General features: G+C 39.1%; 1 protein-coding gene across 1 annotated transcript in view; it reads left to right on the forward strand.

Moving 5' to 3' along the window:
• The window catches only part of syn2b (synapsin IIb), an 87110-nt gene that overhangs the window by 45184 nt on the left and 24041 nt on the right, over positions 1-17885 (forward strand). Inside the window, exons 2-5 of the mRNA XM_084928682.1 lie at positions 10441-10498; positions 11946-12037; positions 17046-17202; positions 17434-17523. Coding sequence (XP_084784808.1) covers positions 10441-10498; positions 11946-12037; positions 17046-17202; positions 17434-17523 — 397 coding nt within the window. The remainder of the gene's footprint in view (positions 1-10440; positions 10499-11945; positions 12038-17045; positions 17203-17433; positions 17524-17885) is intronic.

Consider the following 17885-nt stretch of genomic DNA (forward strand, 5'->3'; position numbering starts at 1 on the left):
TGTGTTTCATTTTCATGCACCTACATTGTCTGTTTGCACCAGCTGTCTCACTACACTTGAGCAGACACTTATAATGCCCTTCTACCCCAGCACCCAGAATCTTGATTTCCACAATCTCAAGTGTAGATGAAGTAGAGGCAAAGGCGAATACTGGCTCGGATTGCCACAACAAAAGAAGGGACAGCAGTCATGTTGTAAAAATTAAAGCATTCTTGATCATGTGAAACTACAGTAGATCAGCTTTCATTTATTAAAATCACAGCTTTGTTCTTTTCAAAGTGTTTGCATAACTTCACAACTTACATTTTTCTCTGTCTTCTCTACTGGTAGGCAAATATGTCAGCAATATAATATTTCCACAATTAACACAAAGTACCTTGCATGATCACTCGTGCACAACTCTTTTGTTTTCTTGCATCTTTTGGATGCACCTACACACTGAATCAATTATCAAAACTACTGAGTGAGAGGTGGAAAAATGCCTCTGAAGGGTAAACAACAGCTAAAATAGGAGAGAAAAGAGTGGAGAAATAGAGTGCCAAGGAACACTTTCTATCATAATGTTTATATACGTGTGTGTAAGAGGATATAATAGGCAGCAGATACAGTCATTATACCACAATTATTGACTGTATACTTGCCAAGTAAATTTCATTGTATGATACAGGACTTTAGGCCATGTAGACATCTTTCAGGGTAGATATTTGTTGAAATGGTCCTGTCTATTTCATGACCTTTTAGCAGCCAGACGTGAAGTGTTTGGCTTTTGGTGTGAAGTTTCTCTCTTCTGTGCCTAGGAGCCTAGGAGCAGAGTAAAAACTTTAAGAACTGAAAAATCTACTACTATCTGACTTTTTAGCAGAATTATGCAGAGCGTGATGCTAGAGCTATTACATGTTATCTTTATTTTAAATCTACTCGTTGTATCCCCATCTGCAATACTGCTGGCACTCATTTCTTTGCCTTTTGCTCTCATCTGTCTTTGTCATCTTTTCCTCTCCTTATTGCTGTCTCTCTGCCATTACTATGCATTGATTTGAAAGGCTTAATTTCCACAGGCTGCCGCAGACTCATGGACTCCACCAATCAATAGCAAAAGTGGAATCATATTAAATGATCGTAGAAAAATGAGCTCAACTGTTACATTTAGACCAGTAAAAAGTCCTCGATAATTTGGCCTGCTGTTACTGTAGTTCACAAAATATGCATCTAAACCATCTATGTCATTTGAGATAGTAACATTTTATAATGGACTGCATTGCTAAAATTTGCAGACAAATGGTGTGCTGAGCTGAATATGAGGTTCCCACAGAGTAATTTCTACAGTTAAAAACAAAAGAAAAAGAAAAAAAAAAAAAGAAATATCTGCATCTGTTCCAGAAGTTCACAATTTCAGTAACACATCCACTTAACACAGAACCATTACTAATTGCTACTGTGTATCACTTCTCTTTTTACTAAATTGAAGCCATTCAACTAATATGTAACCATACAGACATTTTTTTTTATCCCTAACTCTTATCAACTCAATCCATTAGAAACTTACTTCAGATGCATTTGGCTGATGTTCATGAGTTGAAGCTTACATTTACTTTTACAAAGACAATTCCCCAAATTTGGAGATGCTGTGTAAAATGTAAATAAGAACAGAATGCAATGATTTGCAGATCTCATAAATTCATATTTTATTTGTAATATAGAAAACATATCAAATGTTTAAACTAACAAAATGTGCCAAATGTGTCGCATCCCTTCAATTTTTAACAGCAGTAAATGTCTGGGAACTGAGGAAACCAGCTGCTGGACCTTTGGGAGAGGAATGTTGTCCCATTTCTGCCCGACGTAGGATTTTAGCTGCTCAGCAATTTTGGGACATTGTATTCTTCAAATGTTTTCAATTGGTGAGGCCACCTGGAGTCTTCTGCGAAGCCCTGCTGTTGGGATAGATGTAGTAAACAGTTTAGCATTTTCGTGCTATAATATAAAAGGTCTTCCCTGAAAAAGGCATGATGGTGCCTTTCCAGATGTGCAAGCTGCTAATTCTATAGGCTCTGATGCATGCTGGAACAGATGTAGACTTTTGAACTGAGTACTGATAACAAGCAGCATGGTCTCTCTGTTCTTTAGACTGGAGCAGGCAGCATATATGTTTCCAAACATAATTTCACATTTCAATTTGTATGACCAAAGAATAGTTTCCTTTTTCCTCAATCTCCGCATTTATGGATGACACAGTGAACTGTGTTCACAAATTTCTGCAAGTGTTCATGAACCCATGCTATGATTTCCACGATGGAACCATGAAGGTTTTTAACGCAGTGCTGCCTGAGATCATAAGCGTCTAATGATGACGATAATGTTGATGGCTTTCGTTGTTAGCTTTGCTTTATTTGGATTCTTGCATTTATGGTGCTTTGAGCTTTTTATGTAGCAGTAAAAAGCTTCAGTATCTGAATCTCACCTTAGTTTGAGCCACATTTTGCAATCTAGTTTCTGAGCTGTAAACTCATTTCTTGGGTTTCAATTATATGCTGCCTCATTTTTCTTCCCCCGTGTCTTGTTAAGTCTCCATCTCGCTGTTCGATGTTCCCCTGTTGTATTTTAGTAGCTGTTTTCTTCTGTGGCTTGTTCCTGGGTTTACATCCTTTGTCTTGTCATTCTTGATCAGTTTCAGCTGTGTCTGGTTACCTTATGTTTCCAATTTTCCGATTAGTTCTTGTGTCTTCAGACCCTCACTTTGCTTCTGTTCTTTGTCATGTTGTACTGTTTAATCTGCGTGCCTTATACAGTTTTTGTTTCTCCTGGAATTTAATCAGCCTAAATAAACAGCTGTATGTTATTGGAATGCTGTTTTCTTTCGTCCTTGCATCTGGGTCCGAACATCTTCATTCTCCAAACAGCCCATCTTTACTACTGAGAAACTGCCATTCTAAGAAGTTCTTTGTAACGCTTGCATGTGTTTACAGACCCCAGCATGACACACATACAGCCTGCGTTTGCCTTGCCACAACTCTTTTTATATCCAATCATGTCACTGACCTGCTACCAATTAACCTAATTAGTTCCTAAATGTTCCTCCAACTGTTTCTTTTCAGTGCCACTTACCTTTCCAGCCTTTTGCTTCCCCCATGAGACATGTTGCTGCCATAAAATTGAAAATGAGCTCATGTTTTTCCATAAACATTTAATACATTGTGAATAAAATATGGGTTTATGAGATCTGCAAATCTGCAAATCAATGCATTCTGTTTTTATTTACATTTTACAAAACAACCCAATTTTTTGTAATTTGGTCTTCTATTTTTGTCTGTTAGGCTCATTTTGATAATGTCTACCACAGTCTTAATGCATATATATCTATATATATCTAAATATATAGATATATATAGATATATATATATTTAGAGAGAGAGAGAGAGAGAGCGAGAGATCAATATTAACAACAAATGTTGTTTACACAGTTTGATGGTGGGGTTCAATGTAAAATTTCATTTACATTGAATTGTTGCTTTAACACAAGCTAATAGACTTTTGGGGAATTGCTCTGTACATATTTCCTCATAATGTTGATCTCTGCTGCAGTGCACTTTAATGCCGTGTAGTCCGTCACTGCTGATGGATTGAACACACTTTTCGGTTTTCTCTAGAATAACAAAGCAGCAGTGGGTGTGTGTCTCTGGGCAACACTATTAAACTCTGCTCAACTATATGTGTTTATTTTTTTAAGACATTAGTGGATGCTATGTAATAAATACATGAAAACTTATGAATAACCTGTCAGAGATGATTTGTTTTTGGCAGCCTTGGGATGTATGGCATCCTTTAGCCTAACAGAACTAGTCACACTATCTGCCCCCTGAGAGTGCTCATTATGCTGAAGGAAACAGAGGCTTGAATGGATGTAACAGAGAGAAAGCTTTCAGTATAACAGTCTTTGCCTGAGGGTGCATACAGTGGCTTGCAAAAGTATTCGGCCCCCTTGAACTTTTCCACATTTTGTCACATTACAGCCACAAACATGAATCAGTTTTATTGGAATTCCACGTGAAAGACCAATACAAAGTGGTGTACACTTGAGAAGTGGAACGAAAATCATGCATGATTCCAAACATTTTTTACAAATAAATAACTGAAAAGTGGGGTGCCGCTGAGCTCCTGCGCCTTCGTGGGCACCTATCACTCCTGTCGCCAGCGGAGCTCCGCTACCACCCGGGCATCACTTTCCAGCCTCGCCGGAGATACATCCATCGCGGATCCCGCAGGATTTTCAATAACTTCAATGGAACTAAATTATTCTGGTCTGCTGCTCGCCACCCTCGCAGGAACCCTGATCGGGCTGTCAACCATCGATCTCTAGCCCACCTGCCCAGGGCGCCCACCGCGATTAGCAAAAAAGAAAATACTCCACTCAACTTCGGTCTTCTAAACATTCGTTCATTGACAAGTAAGGGACCTCTCATCCAAGACCTCCTACCTGACTGTAAGTTTGACTATTTCTGCTTAACTGAAACCTGGCAACAACCTGATGACTTTTCTCAGCTAAATGAATCTGCTCCTCTGGGGTTTGTTTACTTTTCTAAACCCCGCTGCTCAGGTCGTGGGGGTGGTCTCGCGATCTTTTTTCGCCAGCACTTGAAAGTCCTGCCAGTTAATGTTGATACCTTTAGTTCTCTAGAGGTCCTTGCATGTGAGCTGACTGGACCCATTCCCACCATCATAGCTACTGTATAGCCCCAAACCTAACCCTGTCTTCCTCAGTGACTTTGCTAATCTACTAACCCATCTTTCATCTCTCTCCCCAAATGTGATCTTGGTGGGAGATTTCAACATTCACATGGACAACAATGACCTTCTGCTCACCAGAGACTTTTCCTCCTGTCTCGAAGGCTCTGAATTTAAACAATTTATCGACTTTCCCACTCACTCTAAAGGCCACACCCTGGACTTGGTCTGCTGTTCTGGTCTTACTCCCTCGAATCTTTCTGCTACTGAAATCCCCATAACTGACCACTTCCTCCTTTCATTTAACCTCACTCTCTGCTGCTCTTCTACCAAGCCAACCCGTCTCATCTCATTCCGCAACATCAAGAACATTGATATGGACATTCTCACTACCAGTTTGGACAATGTTCAGATTCCGGACTTCTATTCTACTCCTGATGATTTGTTGTTATATTATAATAATTGTCTACGCACTGTCCTTGATTCTCTGGCTCCTGTAAAAGCCCACTCTGTTTCCTTCGCTCGCTCTGTTCCCTGGTTTACCTCTGACCTCCGAGCTCTGAAGGCCAAAGCTCGGCAGCTAGAGCGTAAATATAAGAAATCTGGTTTAACTGTTGATTCAGAAATCTATAAATATCACGTACTTCACTATAAAGACTCCATCAGCAAGGCCAAACAAAGCTTCTACTCTGGTATTATCAGTTCTTATGAGGGTAATGCAAGGACTCTGTTTTCAGTTCTCAACAAACTAATTCAACCCCCCAACGCTTTACCACCACACTTCTATTCCTCTGAAACCTGCAACTCCTTGATGCTGTTCTGGACTACGAAAATCAATAACATCCACCAGCAACTGAGATCAAATGTTGTGTCTACGCCCTCTCCAGAACCCTTTCTCCTTTTTGAGCCGTTTTCCACTTTTCATCTTCCTGATTTATCCGATATTTCCGAGTTCATATGTAAATCAAAGCCTGCCACATGTCATCTTGACCCCATGCCCACAGGGCTTGTGAAATCCTGCCTCTCTTCTTTACTCCCACTCATCTCTGCTATCATTCACTTTTCTCTCACCACCGGTATCATTCCCTCCTTATTCAAGACTGCTCTAGTCACTCCTATACTGAAAAAACCTTTAGATCCTAACAACTTTAACAACCTCCGTCCGATTTCCAATCTACCCTTCATTTCTAAGATACTCGAAAAAGTGGTTGCAGCTCAACTTCAGTTACACCTGGTTAATAATAACATCTACGAGAGATTTCAATCTGGTTTTCGCTCATGTCACAGTACAGAAACTGCTTTACTTAAAGTCACTAACGATCTTCTAATCGGAGCTGACTCTGGTCTTCTCACCATTCTCGTCCTTTTAGATCTGAGTTCAGCCTTCGACATCATCTCTCACTCTGTACTTCTAAGCAGACTTTCTTCTCTTGGCATCTCTGACACACCCCTCGCCTGGTTTCAATCATATCTCCTCGACCGTTCCCAGTTTATTCAACTAAGATCATTCCGCTCTCGTCTATTCCCCGTCGCCTCTGGTGTACCTCAAGGCTCAGTTTTAGGCCCTCTTCTCTTTATAATATACATCCTCCCTCTAGGTACCATTTTCCACAAATTTGATCTTGAGTTTCACTGTTTTGCTGATGACACCCAGTTATATCTCTCTTGCAAACCTGATTCCTCCCTCCCACCTTCCTCCCTTTCAGAATGTCTATCCGAGTTAAAATCCTGGTTTACCTCTAATTTTCTAAAGCTCAATGAGGATAAAACTGAGATCCTCCTTATTGGCACCAAATCCAACCTTTTGAAGGCGAACCATTTCTCACTCACCATCAATAACTCCACAGTTTTCCCTTCTCCTCAGGTTAAGAGCCTTGGTGTCATCCTAGACAGTTCACTTTCCTATAAATCTCACATCAATAATCTCACCCGTTCTGCCTACTTCCATCTACGTAACATTAACAGATTGCTTCCTTCTCTTTCCACCCAGTCTACGTCCATTTTTGTCCACAGTCTTGTTACCTGTATTGACTACTGCAATTCTCTTCTGCATGGTCTCCCCCAAAAATCCCTCCATAAGCTCCAACTGGTTCAGAACTCTGCTGCTACATTATCACCAGAACCCCCTCCTACCAGCACATCACTCCTGTTCTTCAGGAACTTCACTGGCTCCCTCTGAAATTCCGGATAATTTTCAAACTTCTTCTGCTCACCTTCAAGGCCATTCATAACCTCGCTCCTCCTTACCTTTCTGACCTGTTAACCACCACCTGTTCTGTCCGTTCACTTCGATCTTCTTCTTCTATCCAGCTTGCTGTACCTTCCTTCCGCCTCACCACCATGGGAAGCAAAGTTTTCAGCTGCTCTGCTCCCAGGCTGTGGAACTCTCTGCCCCCAGAAATAAGAAACATTGGTTCTCTCTCAGTTTAAATCCCAACTCAAAACTCATCTGTTCAAATCTGCATATTCACTGTGAATCCACTGTTTGTTAATTTTATCTTGTGCTTTTGTTTTATTGTTCTTATTCTGCCATTGTTTTACTAAGTGTTTTATCCTATTGTAAAGTGTCCTTGGGTGACTTGAAAGATGCTCATAAATAAAATTTATTATTATTATTATTATTATTATTATTATTATTATTATTATTATTATTATTATTATTATTATTATTATTATTATTAATTATTCAGCCCCCTGAGTCAATACTTTGTAGAACCACCTTTTGCTGCAATTACAGCTGCCAGTCTTTTAGGGTGTGTCTCTACCAGCTTTGCACATCTAGAGACTGAAATCCTTGCCCATTCTTCTTTGCAAAAGAGCTCCAGCTCAGTCAGATTAGATGGACAGCGTTTGTGAACAGCAGTTTTCAGATCTTGCCAAAGATTCTCGATTGGATTTAGACACCAGACAGGTCAGGGATAAAGTTATTGAGAAATTTAAAGCAGGCTTAGGCTACAAAAAGATTTCCCAAGCCTTGAACATCCCACGGAGCACTGTTCAAGTGATCATTCAGAAATGAAAGAAGTATGGACGGCCTTGTCTTGCTAGGTTTACAGTTGTTCCATACTTCTTGAATAATTACACACACCCCACTTTTCAGTTATTTATTTGTAAAAAATGTTTGGAATCATGTATGATTTTCGTTCCACTTCTCACGTGTACACAACTTTGTATTGGTCTTTCACGTGGAATTCCAATAAAATTGATTCATGTTTGTGGCTGTAATGTGACAAAATGTGGAAAAGTTCAAGGGGGCCGAATACTTTTGCAAGCCACTGTATGTCTGTGCTGGCATGGCAAAGCATTGTTTCTACCTTTATGCCTTCTATCTTATTGTATACTATTCTGGGTTTGCTGGAAACTGGGTCGTGTGTAAAGGGTAACTTCCTCCTACTGACCTACAGTGGTTTACTTTGACTTGCAAGTGAAACTGCTTTTTTTCCACTAGGTGAGGCAAAAACCTTACCTCTTTTCAACGTGGTTTTAAGCTACTCTAAGCTGTGTTACATGCATGATTGTTGCATTATTTGAGAACCAAGTAGTTTTAGCTTCAGGTAATGCAAACCATTGAACTGTATGTTCCAGCTAAGCATTTGCACTGTGCAATATTTAAAGCTATATTATAGATATATTTACTAGCCTGAAAAACTAATTTTCAGCCATAGCAAGCAGCAAAGATGTAGTACAGATGTAGTTATAACATAGCTTACCCGGTGAATTACACTGTGGAGGATTTAGCTGCTAAATAATTAGACATTTCCTTTAAGTAGTGGCAAAAAGCACAAGTGAATACAGGATATATCGAGTTGCATGAACACATAACTAGATGCAGGCTAAGGTCGCTGCTTGTGTGCTGGATATGTAAAAAGTTGCCTGTTTGCATTTACTTTTGCTACTTAAGTGTGACAGTGTCAGTGGTCAATTTTTACTGAGAATAAATCGCAGTAATACAGCTTTGTGGACATCTGATCCAACAACATTTTGTCATCACACACACATTGAATGTACAGGTCATCTTTGTTCCTATCCAGTAAAAGTTCACTCCCAGAAATTCACTTACAGCTCAGTTGAGGATATTTATGTGCATGTCCTGCATTTTGCTATGTGACAGCAGCATTATGCTTTTTAATGGAATTAAACAAAGAGGCTCCATCAGCTGTCTTTCAGTAGAGCTCTATAATTGTCCATTAGTGTGTTGCCCTGGTATTGCATATCTCTGTGTATTGTTTGCTTCATGCACCAGATACTGAACACATACTGAACCCTCATTTGCTCCTAAACCCATTCAGCAGCAGAGGCACCAGCTATGTTTGACTCTCAATACTCTGTTTGGAGGCACTGTGGTGTAACTTGTTGAGTCAATGCTGTGGGAAGTGATGACATTTTTCATTCATAAGTATGATGCGTGGCATGGGGTGGTCATTTTTCACGATGCAGTAGAGGCTTCAGTGGTGAATTCATGGGTGTCACCAGTGCAGTGTGTTTAATCAGCTGCCTGTGCTGAGACACACACACACACACACACACTAAAACGATCACTTTCTAGTAGGGCTAATAAAGATATATTGCTGCAGTTATAAGGTCACCAATTTTGTTGGTGTGGTTATTGATTGTCAGAAGTTAAGGCATCATATCCTCAAAGTGCTTCTCTCACTGATGGTCTAATCCTAATGAACCACACTAACGAGCCAGATGCCTGCGTGCCGCATTACACGAGGTCCCTGTGAGGTTATGTGGAAAAAAACCCTGCAAATATTTTTAATTGACAGCACAGAGAGGAACCATGTGTGCGTGTGCAATCTGATGTCATGATAAATCGTGGTACATGAGCTGGCATAATATTTGCCGAGGATGGCTGTTTGAATGAATAATTGAAGGAGGTTCAATTAGGAGTGAGATTAGAGAGGGAGTCGTTTTACCCGGGATCCAAATGTGTTTGGAGAACTCACTTCTCCATCTTTTTAGATGCATCTCGTCTCCTGGAGTTTCCTGAAAAGACATCTCACAAAGTATTTCATAATAAATTTGGTGAAGACTCATAAAGAAAAGCTATCAGATGCGACTTCCAAAACATGTCTGCTGTTTTTGATTCATGTTCTTGGTTATTGCTTTTTTTTTTAAGAGTCAGTGTACGGTTTGATGATGGATGTGCAGTAAACACTCTGCGATCCATTTGTGATGCCTGTGTATAATAAAAACATCCTGCTTGTGTTTTGGCTGACGGTCTGTGTGCCTCTATTGCTCTTCTCATTCTCTGTGCCTGTCCGTCTTTTCCTGCCTGCTCTCCATCTGTCTGCCTGTTTGTGTTTACTTGCAATCTATTTCTACATCACTCTTGAGCGATTGGCGACCGAGATATTAGTACGTAAACATCGAACAACACACTTATTGGAAGTATTTATCATTCAAACTGCAAAATGTTTTACAGTTTGGATCAAAATTTGACGTCACCAACATGTGTGGTGAGACCAACTGCAGTTTCAGCACGGCCTTCTTATCTACTGTATCTTTTGTAATATGTTCACAAAGGCTCATTAAAATATGCTTCGTCATGCAAATATGAGAAAGTTTGGCCATTAGAAGTGCACAAACAAAGGCCTCCATTTTCTGTCTCCCATTTGTACCACAGCAGCTATATTGTCCAGTAGAGGGCAGCATAGACAACTGAGAGGTTTGGTGTGTGCAATAGCAAACTAAAACACTTCTCTTCTTTTGCAGGGGCAAGGTGTTTCGAGGAAAGAAGGTCCTTGGGGAATATGACATCAAAGTGGAGCAGGTATCATGCTGGATTTAATAAATATGTGATGCTACAGAAAAGAGATGCCGGTCATCAAAGTGAACTGATATTCTACTGAGTATCATTAATAATAACAACAGAAGATGCTTTTCGCAGCTGTAATGATCTGAGAGGAATTTAAGTTTTCTCTTTAGTTTAGCTTAAATCTCTTTGAAAACTAGAAATATTACTGTCAACATCAGTAGTATTTTAAGCCACTAGGTCATATTATGCTGATAAACATTTTAGAATGCTACAGGCTAAACACAAGATTGTGTGAATGTGGTAAATATTACCTGCTTCACAACATAGTGATAGCATCGTCAAACAACATATGAGGTTGATGGTGTTAACATTCACCCCCAGGATTCTCATAGTGTCACCTCATAGCAAGCTAAACCTTAACATTAACACATACAGCTGCTGTCAAGACATGATGTCCCTCTAATGTTGAAATCTAATGTTGCTGATGACCTTGTAAACAAAGCTGTTTGATTTGGCCACATTTTCTTACGTAACCTTCACGTACACTAATACTTTTTTGAGGTGTTTTGGTGCGGAAAACTTGAAAAATAATCAACTTTTTTGTATACGTCTGGATTTACATTGATTTACTTTGTTTTTTAAACATCATAAAATTTTATTGTCCTCATCTGTCTTCTCCTTTGTCCAGTAAAGTGAGTGTCCACGCATGAACAGTTGGCTAGACTTGTAAAACAAAAAAAAGTACAGTAAAATTATACAGGACCTGTGTATTAGGCTGTACAGTTAATTTTGCTCACGTTGTTTCAGATGTAGGATTTGGCTGTCGCAGTGGTTTCATATTGGTTCAGCCAACTAACCAGAAAATCCTTTTGCAGTGCTCGGTTACTGCATTTGAGATGACTATTCTCTGGGGTTTCACACCAAACAGTTTCACACCTAATAGATGTTGACAGTTAAATTACAACCTCAAGCCTCACCACAGATGTGAAATAGACGCCAGTGGAGACAGAAGTCGGCAGCTATGAGTCACAGACAGATCTTCGCTGTTTTTTCGACCACACCAAAGAGCAGCCATGTACATTGTTTTGCTGCACAAGCACACGGTTTATTTACGCTGCATAACACATCGTGACTGCGTAAGTAAATAACAGCAGGAAAAGTCTGTGAGGTTGAAAAGTGTCGTTTAAGGACATTTGATAAAAGTGGGAGTTTTTTTTTAATTGTTTGTTTTGATTGCACCATGACTCATTCATTCAAATGATTAATAATGAATAATGTGCATGCTGTGAAAGTAGCTTTATGAGAGAGAGAAACAGCACATTGGACAGAATTTCCTGCACAAAAACCTTCAACAATGAAACAATGTTATTTATTAAAAGCACAAATAACCAATCATAAGCATCAGATTGTATCAACATTGCATAACTGATTAAATTATCTTCTTTTCTCCTTCGCCACGTAGGCTGAGTTCTCAGAGATCAACCTCGTCTCGCATTCAAACGGGACCTGTAATGTGGACATGCAGGTCATCAGGGGCGGGACCAAAGTTGTCAGGTCAGCATCACACATACACAGACACTGTCACACACATAGAGACAGAGTAATTGTTAAAACATCATTATCCTAATGAGTAAAATTGAACAGGAATAATCCCAAACTGGAAAGAGAAACAACACAAATTCATAAACAGTGTAAATGACAACAGTGCATACGAAAAAACCCAACTTGACTTCTACCCACTCTGTAACTTACCAGCAAGACACCTGTCAGCAGTGCTTTAGCTTTCGGTGTCATTCATCTTTTCCTGATGTTACTGAAAGTGAAACAAAACATAAAGACAGACAGGAGCAGGCCATTGTGCGGTATGGTGTTCATCAGAAACAACACAAATTCATAAACCGTGTAAATGACATTTGTGAGATCTTTGTGAGATAATTTCACCTTGGTTCTCACAGAAAATAGTAAACGCACATGAAGTGCACCAGTAAGCAACAAGAGCTTTTGATGGCAAACACAATGCAGCTGTAACCATTAACTAACTTTGCCTACAGTAATGCCATGAAGCCAAACCTACACCATCTTCACAAAATCACCAAACTTTGTAGTTTTACTGCTGTTGCAAGGGCACACAAAGGAGCACCAGGCACAACACTGCACGTGACACAAATGATTCTCCTCTTAAATTACAGCCACTTAACACAAATAAGTCCTTGGAAAATTACCACCACTTTGAATCCTTGTGAAAGGGCAAGAGCAAACTTACAGTTTTAGCCCTGATTTACCACATTTATGCATCAGTTAGCGTCGTTTCTGTAAGACAGAAAAGCTTCAGAGTGCATTTGGAAAGAATGAACATTGTTTACTGAAAGCTCTGATCAGTGGAAAAAGAGCAGAGGCGTTTGACCACAACCATCACCCGCAGGGCGGTACAGTAGATTTGCCTATACTGTAGACATGCTCACACACCACAAACCACACTGACAGAGACACCAGTATCCTGGCTGAAGACTGGGACTTATTAAGCAAGACGGTAGCTCCTACTGGTGTAAAACAAGCAAAAAACCAACAGGAAATGAAGGGTGTAGCATTAGTTTTATGATGGGCTGGACTGCACATGCTCACACAATGACCAGGGCCAAATGCTGAAGATCATGTGGAGTAAGGCAGACTTTAAATTACTGCGGGCAGAATGATTCACACTCGTCTGTCCCAGCTGTGTCATGTCTACGGAAGTCTTATTCTTTGTGTGGAGGCGATGAACGAGTTTCCAACATAAACCTCAGTGTGTCTTGCTGTTTGCCCGTGTGATGCACAGTTTTTCGACCTGAATGCACCTACAATTGATTCTGTAATTACAGCATGTTCATTGATTTCAAGTCAAAGCGGGGAGTTCCTAACTGCTCAGATACTGCGTTGCTAAGTAACCTCGATCCCCGAAGATCTTTTATGTCTAGACTTTACCACTGCACAATCTACATCTATACTGTCTTTACTGAACAATTTCTGGTTTGTTTGTTTTTTTGTTTTGTTTTTAATTGTTATGTATGAAAAATGAAGCAATAACAAAAAGTTTTGTTTTCTCATTATTTACGTTGAAACACTTTGCACTTTTTGCATTTGGGTGGTATTTTAGCAGTACTCACAGAGCATTTGGCAAACTCTTCAGTGCATGTATGCATAGCTAGCCTCCACATACTCAGACACACAAACCAAAATTTGGATTTAATTGCTTCGTTTTTAATGTATGTTAATGCACGTTGGCCATAGTCAGTATTCATAGCATCAGTATGTGAAACTCCCCGAAAAACAGCTAACGTGGCAAAATCTATTACAGCAATTTCAGTAAATGCAACAGTGTTGCATTTACTCATTGATTGTTTGTGATCTGAACCATTTTGGGTCTGCTTATCCAGGAAAAACTGAATCTCTTTTGCTAATTGTTGTGGTGCGTACATGGAGAGCAACCATATGCTTAGCCACACACATAGGATTTCAGGCTAAACAGGAAAAGGCTCTGCTAAAGGAATCATGCTATTTGATGAGAAGTCTTCAAGAGGCCATTAAAAATGTTTTAGTTTTGTGTTTTGTCTGACTTTTGTCTGCTTTATTGAAGAAATTACTATTTATTTCTAAATAATCATCTTTTTGAGTTCAAAGAATTTATATTTAGAGTCACAAATAAATGTGCTCAAAGGCTAAAAAGTGCTATATTTAAAAGGCCCTCTTTTATAAATCTCAGTCATTGTTCTCAGTCGTTTAAGCCTCATCTCCACTCCCATATTTAGCCACAAATAAATGGGCACACGCCTTAATTTCGTCATTTACAAAATTGCTCTTCTATTTAATTATTGGACAAACTGCCAAGACAATATCCTGGAAGAAGTTTCTAAAGCACAGAAAATGAACTTTGGGTTGGTGTGGTTCACTTATGGAATCTCAAACAAAAGAAACTAAGGATAACCTGAAAGGGCTTGGGTCAATGATCCTGGCAGTGACAAAACAATCTATAAATAAAGATATACAAATAGTACTAATATTAGGGATAGTGGTAAAAGTGACTGACTCAATACAAAGCAGTACACTACAAGGATGTATGTGAGTTGGAATTTATGCATAAATTACTAGCGGGTGGGTTTGTAGACAGAAAAAATAAAAAGATAATAAGAAATGTAAGCTCTGTCTCATCTCCACTTTACCTGAGTGGGATTGGCTTGCTCCAAAAACCCAGTGCATGCATGGCCAGAGTATGCCTAACGTCTGCGTATTCGTTTTCAAATTGTGCATGTTGCATCTATGTGAATACATCGTTTATACATGTGACAACCATCGCTTTAGTTTCATTTCATACTGAAAGCTTGTTTGGATGGCTGTGGCTTTCTTGGCAACATCAAATGAGGGTAGTACTGATGAGCCTTACTGCCAGTAATGAAGAGGTTACAGTCACATTAATTGCTCTGTCCTCTCCACCAGAGTCCTTTAGTTTGTTGGAGTGTCTGATTAGTATTCTCAGTGCATGAAGAGCTGGTGGTGGTCACACTGCGGCAGAGTTTTCACTCTCTGTCTGTCTTCTTTCACTCCTCTCTACATCTCTTTCTTCACTGTAGTCTTTCTCACACCTCTCTCTCTGCTTTTCCTCACATTCCCTCGCTGTCATACGTGCATGCAGGGACAAAAGAAAAAATAACAGGAGTCATGTCCTGTCAGCGTCAGCCATTCAGTGAGTTGAACTGCACTGAATATTGTTTCTGACCTTAACCCTCTGGTCATAAATTGCTTCGCTGAGCTTCAGTGCTGTGGGTGTTTTTGTATGGAGACCTACACAGTTTCAAATGTAGAATATTACAGAAAATCAACAAAAAGGACTTTAAATCAATAAAAACCCCACTGGGAACATATTACTCTCTGCAATTTAGCATTTATTTCTTTTCACTTGTGCATAACAATCCCTCGTGTCTGTGAAGGTTCTCAGTCATCCAGGTCATCGTAGTCAAAGGAGCTTGCAAAGAAAAGCATCTGGACTTCTTTAAGTTACTTGAAGACGGAATAACAATCCCTCATTACCTCTCAGTAGTTAGATTTTACTGCACTGCAGTCCTCATCACTGTTAACTGTGCACAGCCACCTCTCTGACAGTAGTATTTTCACCACCTTCATTTTCACCTGCCATGATGGGATTTCCCAGCAGGACAGAATGTGTGTAAGGCTCAAACAGCTTCTTGCCCACCCCAGTTTTACCTCCGGCTTGGGGCAATAAAATAACTTGAGGTTTCAATGTTATACCAAGAAAAAGCAAGGTGAGACATACAAGTAGTAAAACGCACTGTTTTCTAGCAGCTAATTTAAGTAGCAAAGTATTTGGGTTGTCCAAAATTTTATGAAGGGGAGGAATATAAGAGAAATATGTCATAATTTAGAGTTACTACATTGTTGATTGGTTACTTTTGAATATGTTTTTATTGGCAAATATAGTGTTTAATGTTTCAAACGTAATGTTTCCCTTTATCAATGCTGGGATTTTTTTTCTGACAGCAAAACAAAGATGTCAGGTTTATTGCAGTGGAGCTTTTAAATGGAGACCTTTTTTTCCTATTCTGTTTCTGCAGTAGAAAACAGTTTGCATTTTTTTCCACACAGAAATCAATCAGACAATCAATAAAGAATCAGAACTCTAAGCAGAACTAACAATTGCACGGGTATCGATAAAATTGTGTCCGTGTTAATCTCTGTTTAGCAGTGGCAAAGAAGTAAAAGCAGATTTTTTTTTTGTTGATTGATTAAATGCTCAAAACAAGACTCGAATTACTATTAAACGACTAGTTATAGTGTTTAAACTAATTCTAAGATCCTTTCTGAGAGAAACTTTTATATACAGTAATTTAATGTGTTTAGTTAACTATCTCCTGCCCCCTTTTATAATCTGCTCATGCTTTAGGTAATGTATTCAAACATGAAAGGTCATTTCGCCCAAGAGCAACTGCTCAATTTTCTTAAAGGGCTTCCAGATCCACAAATTTCATCCAAACTGACTGTTTGAAACATCCAAGTAGAGACTCCACACAAAGCAAAACAAACCTTTCTCACTCTCCGTGTGGACACAGAAGATAACTGTGATGTTTTGAGTTGCTGGTAATGCTTATCAGTGGGCTGTGTCATTTTACTGTACACATAATGTGATACATTTAATTTCAATTAAGTACATGAGACTTCTTTTACCTTCAAAGTTCTTCATGTATCATTCAAAGAAAGATTCTCTCATAAGAGTGCTTCAAAGATGAGAATCTACTCTTTGAGGAGAGATCTAAGTTTGTATTTGTATTTTTGCGCTTCATTTTTTGTTCATGGATAAGCCTAAGCTTACACATTTGTTTTGTAGCTGTGCGAGTTTACTTACTTTTTCATAATCTTTGTCGTTTTCCATCCAAAAGTGCACCTTATGCCCTCCAGTTTTATTTTAATAAAAACAGCAACACCCTCATGAACTCGTGAATATAAGCACAGAACACCTAGAAACCAAACCTATCCATTTATTCTTTATTCACCTGCCTTTATTTTTGCATTCCAGGTCATTCAGGCCTGACTTTGTGTTGGTGCGCCAGCATGCCTTCAGCATGGCCCAAAACGAGGATTTTAGGAACTTAATCATTGGTCTTCAGTATGCTGGCATCCCCTCAGTCAACTCTCTGGACTCCATCTACAACCTCTGTGACAAACCTTGGGCTGTAAGCAATTTCAACAACACAAATTTACAGCTGCAATTATCTAAAGAGTATTTTAATCACTCTACATCGTAATTGTACGATTTTTTTTTAAGTTGTCAGTTAGGAGACTCGTGTAGAATAAACACCTAACAGAGTGCAAGCATTATAACATTATTACTATATGATTAATCTGCATATATTTCTTACGTATGCACCATATTGCTGCTTCTCTCTTTTTTTCTTATCCTCTAGTTTTCCCAGCTGATCAACAATCAGAAGAGGTTGGGTTCAGATAAGTTCCCGCTCATTGATCAGACCTTCTACCCCAACTACAGAGACATGGTAATGCTATTTTCTGCTTACTGCACACTGTAAACTGTGTTGTGTTTCAATTTGCAGAACACTCACACCTCACTGAGATCTGGAGCTGGCATGTGGCAATGTGATGTGCAGATTATTATATAATGTATTGTATTTACTAATTTACAGTAATTGCCTGTTTCAGCACAGCGACAGTCTCTGAAAGGACAAAGCAGTGTAGCGCATCAATTAAGCTTCAGGATGCCTGTCAAGTTTTTTTCAGTTTTGATGTATTTTTAGCAGAAACACTACAACACCATTGCACAAATCCTTGCTAAATATATGCATCTGAGCTTATGAGAACATAATAACAATATGAGAAAGGTAAGTATTTTTGTTTTTTA

Source organism: Perissodus microlepis, chromosome 5, assembly GCF_051167445.1.
Source record: "Perissodus microlepis isolate ML-2025 ecotype Zambia chromosome 5, ASM5116744v1, whole genome shotgun sequence".
NCBI lineage: Eukaryota > Metazoa > Chordata > Actinopteri > Cichliformes > Cichlidae > Perissodus > Perissodus microlepis.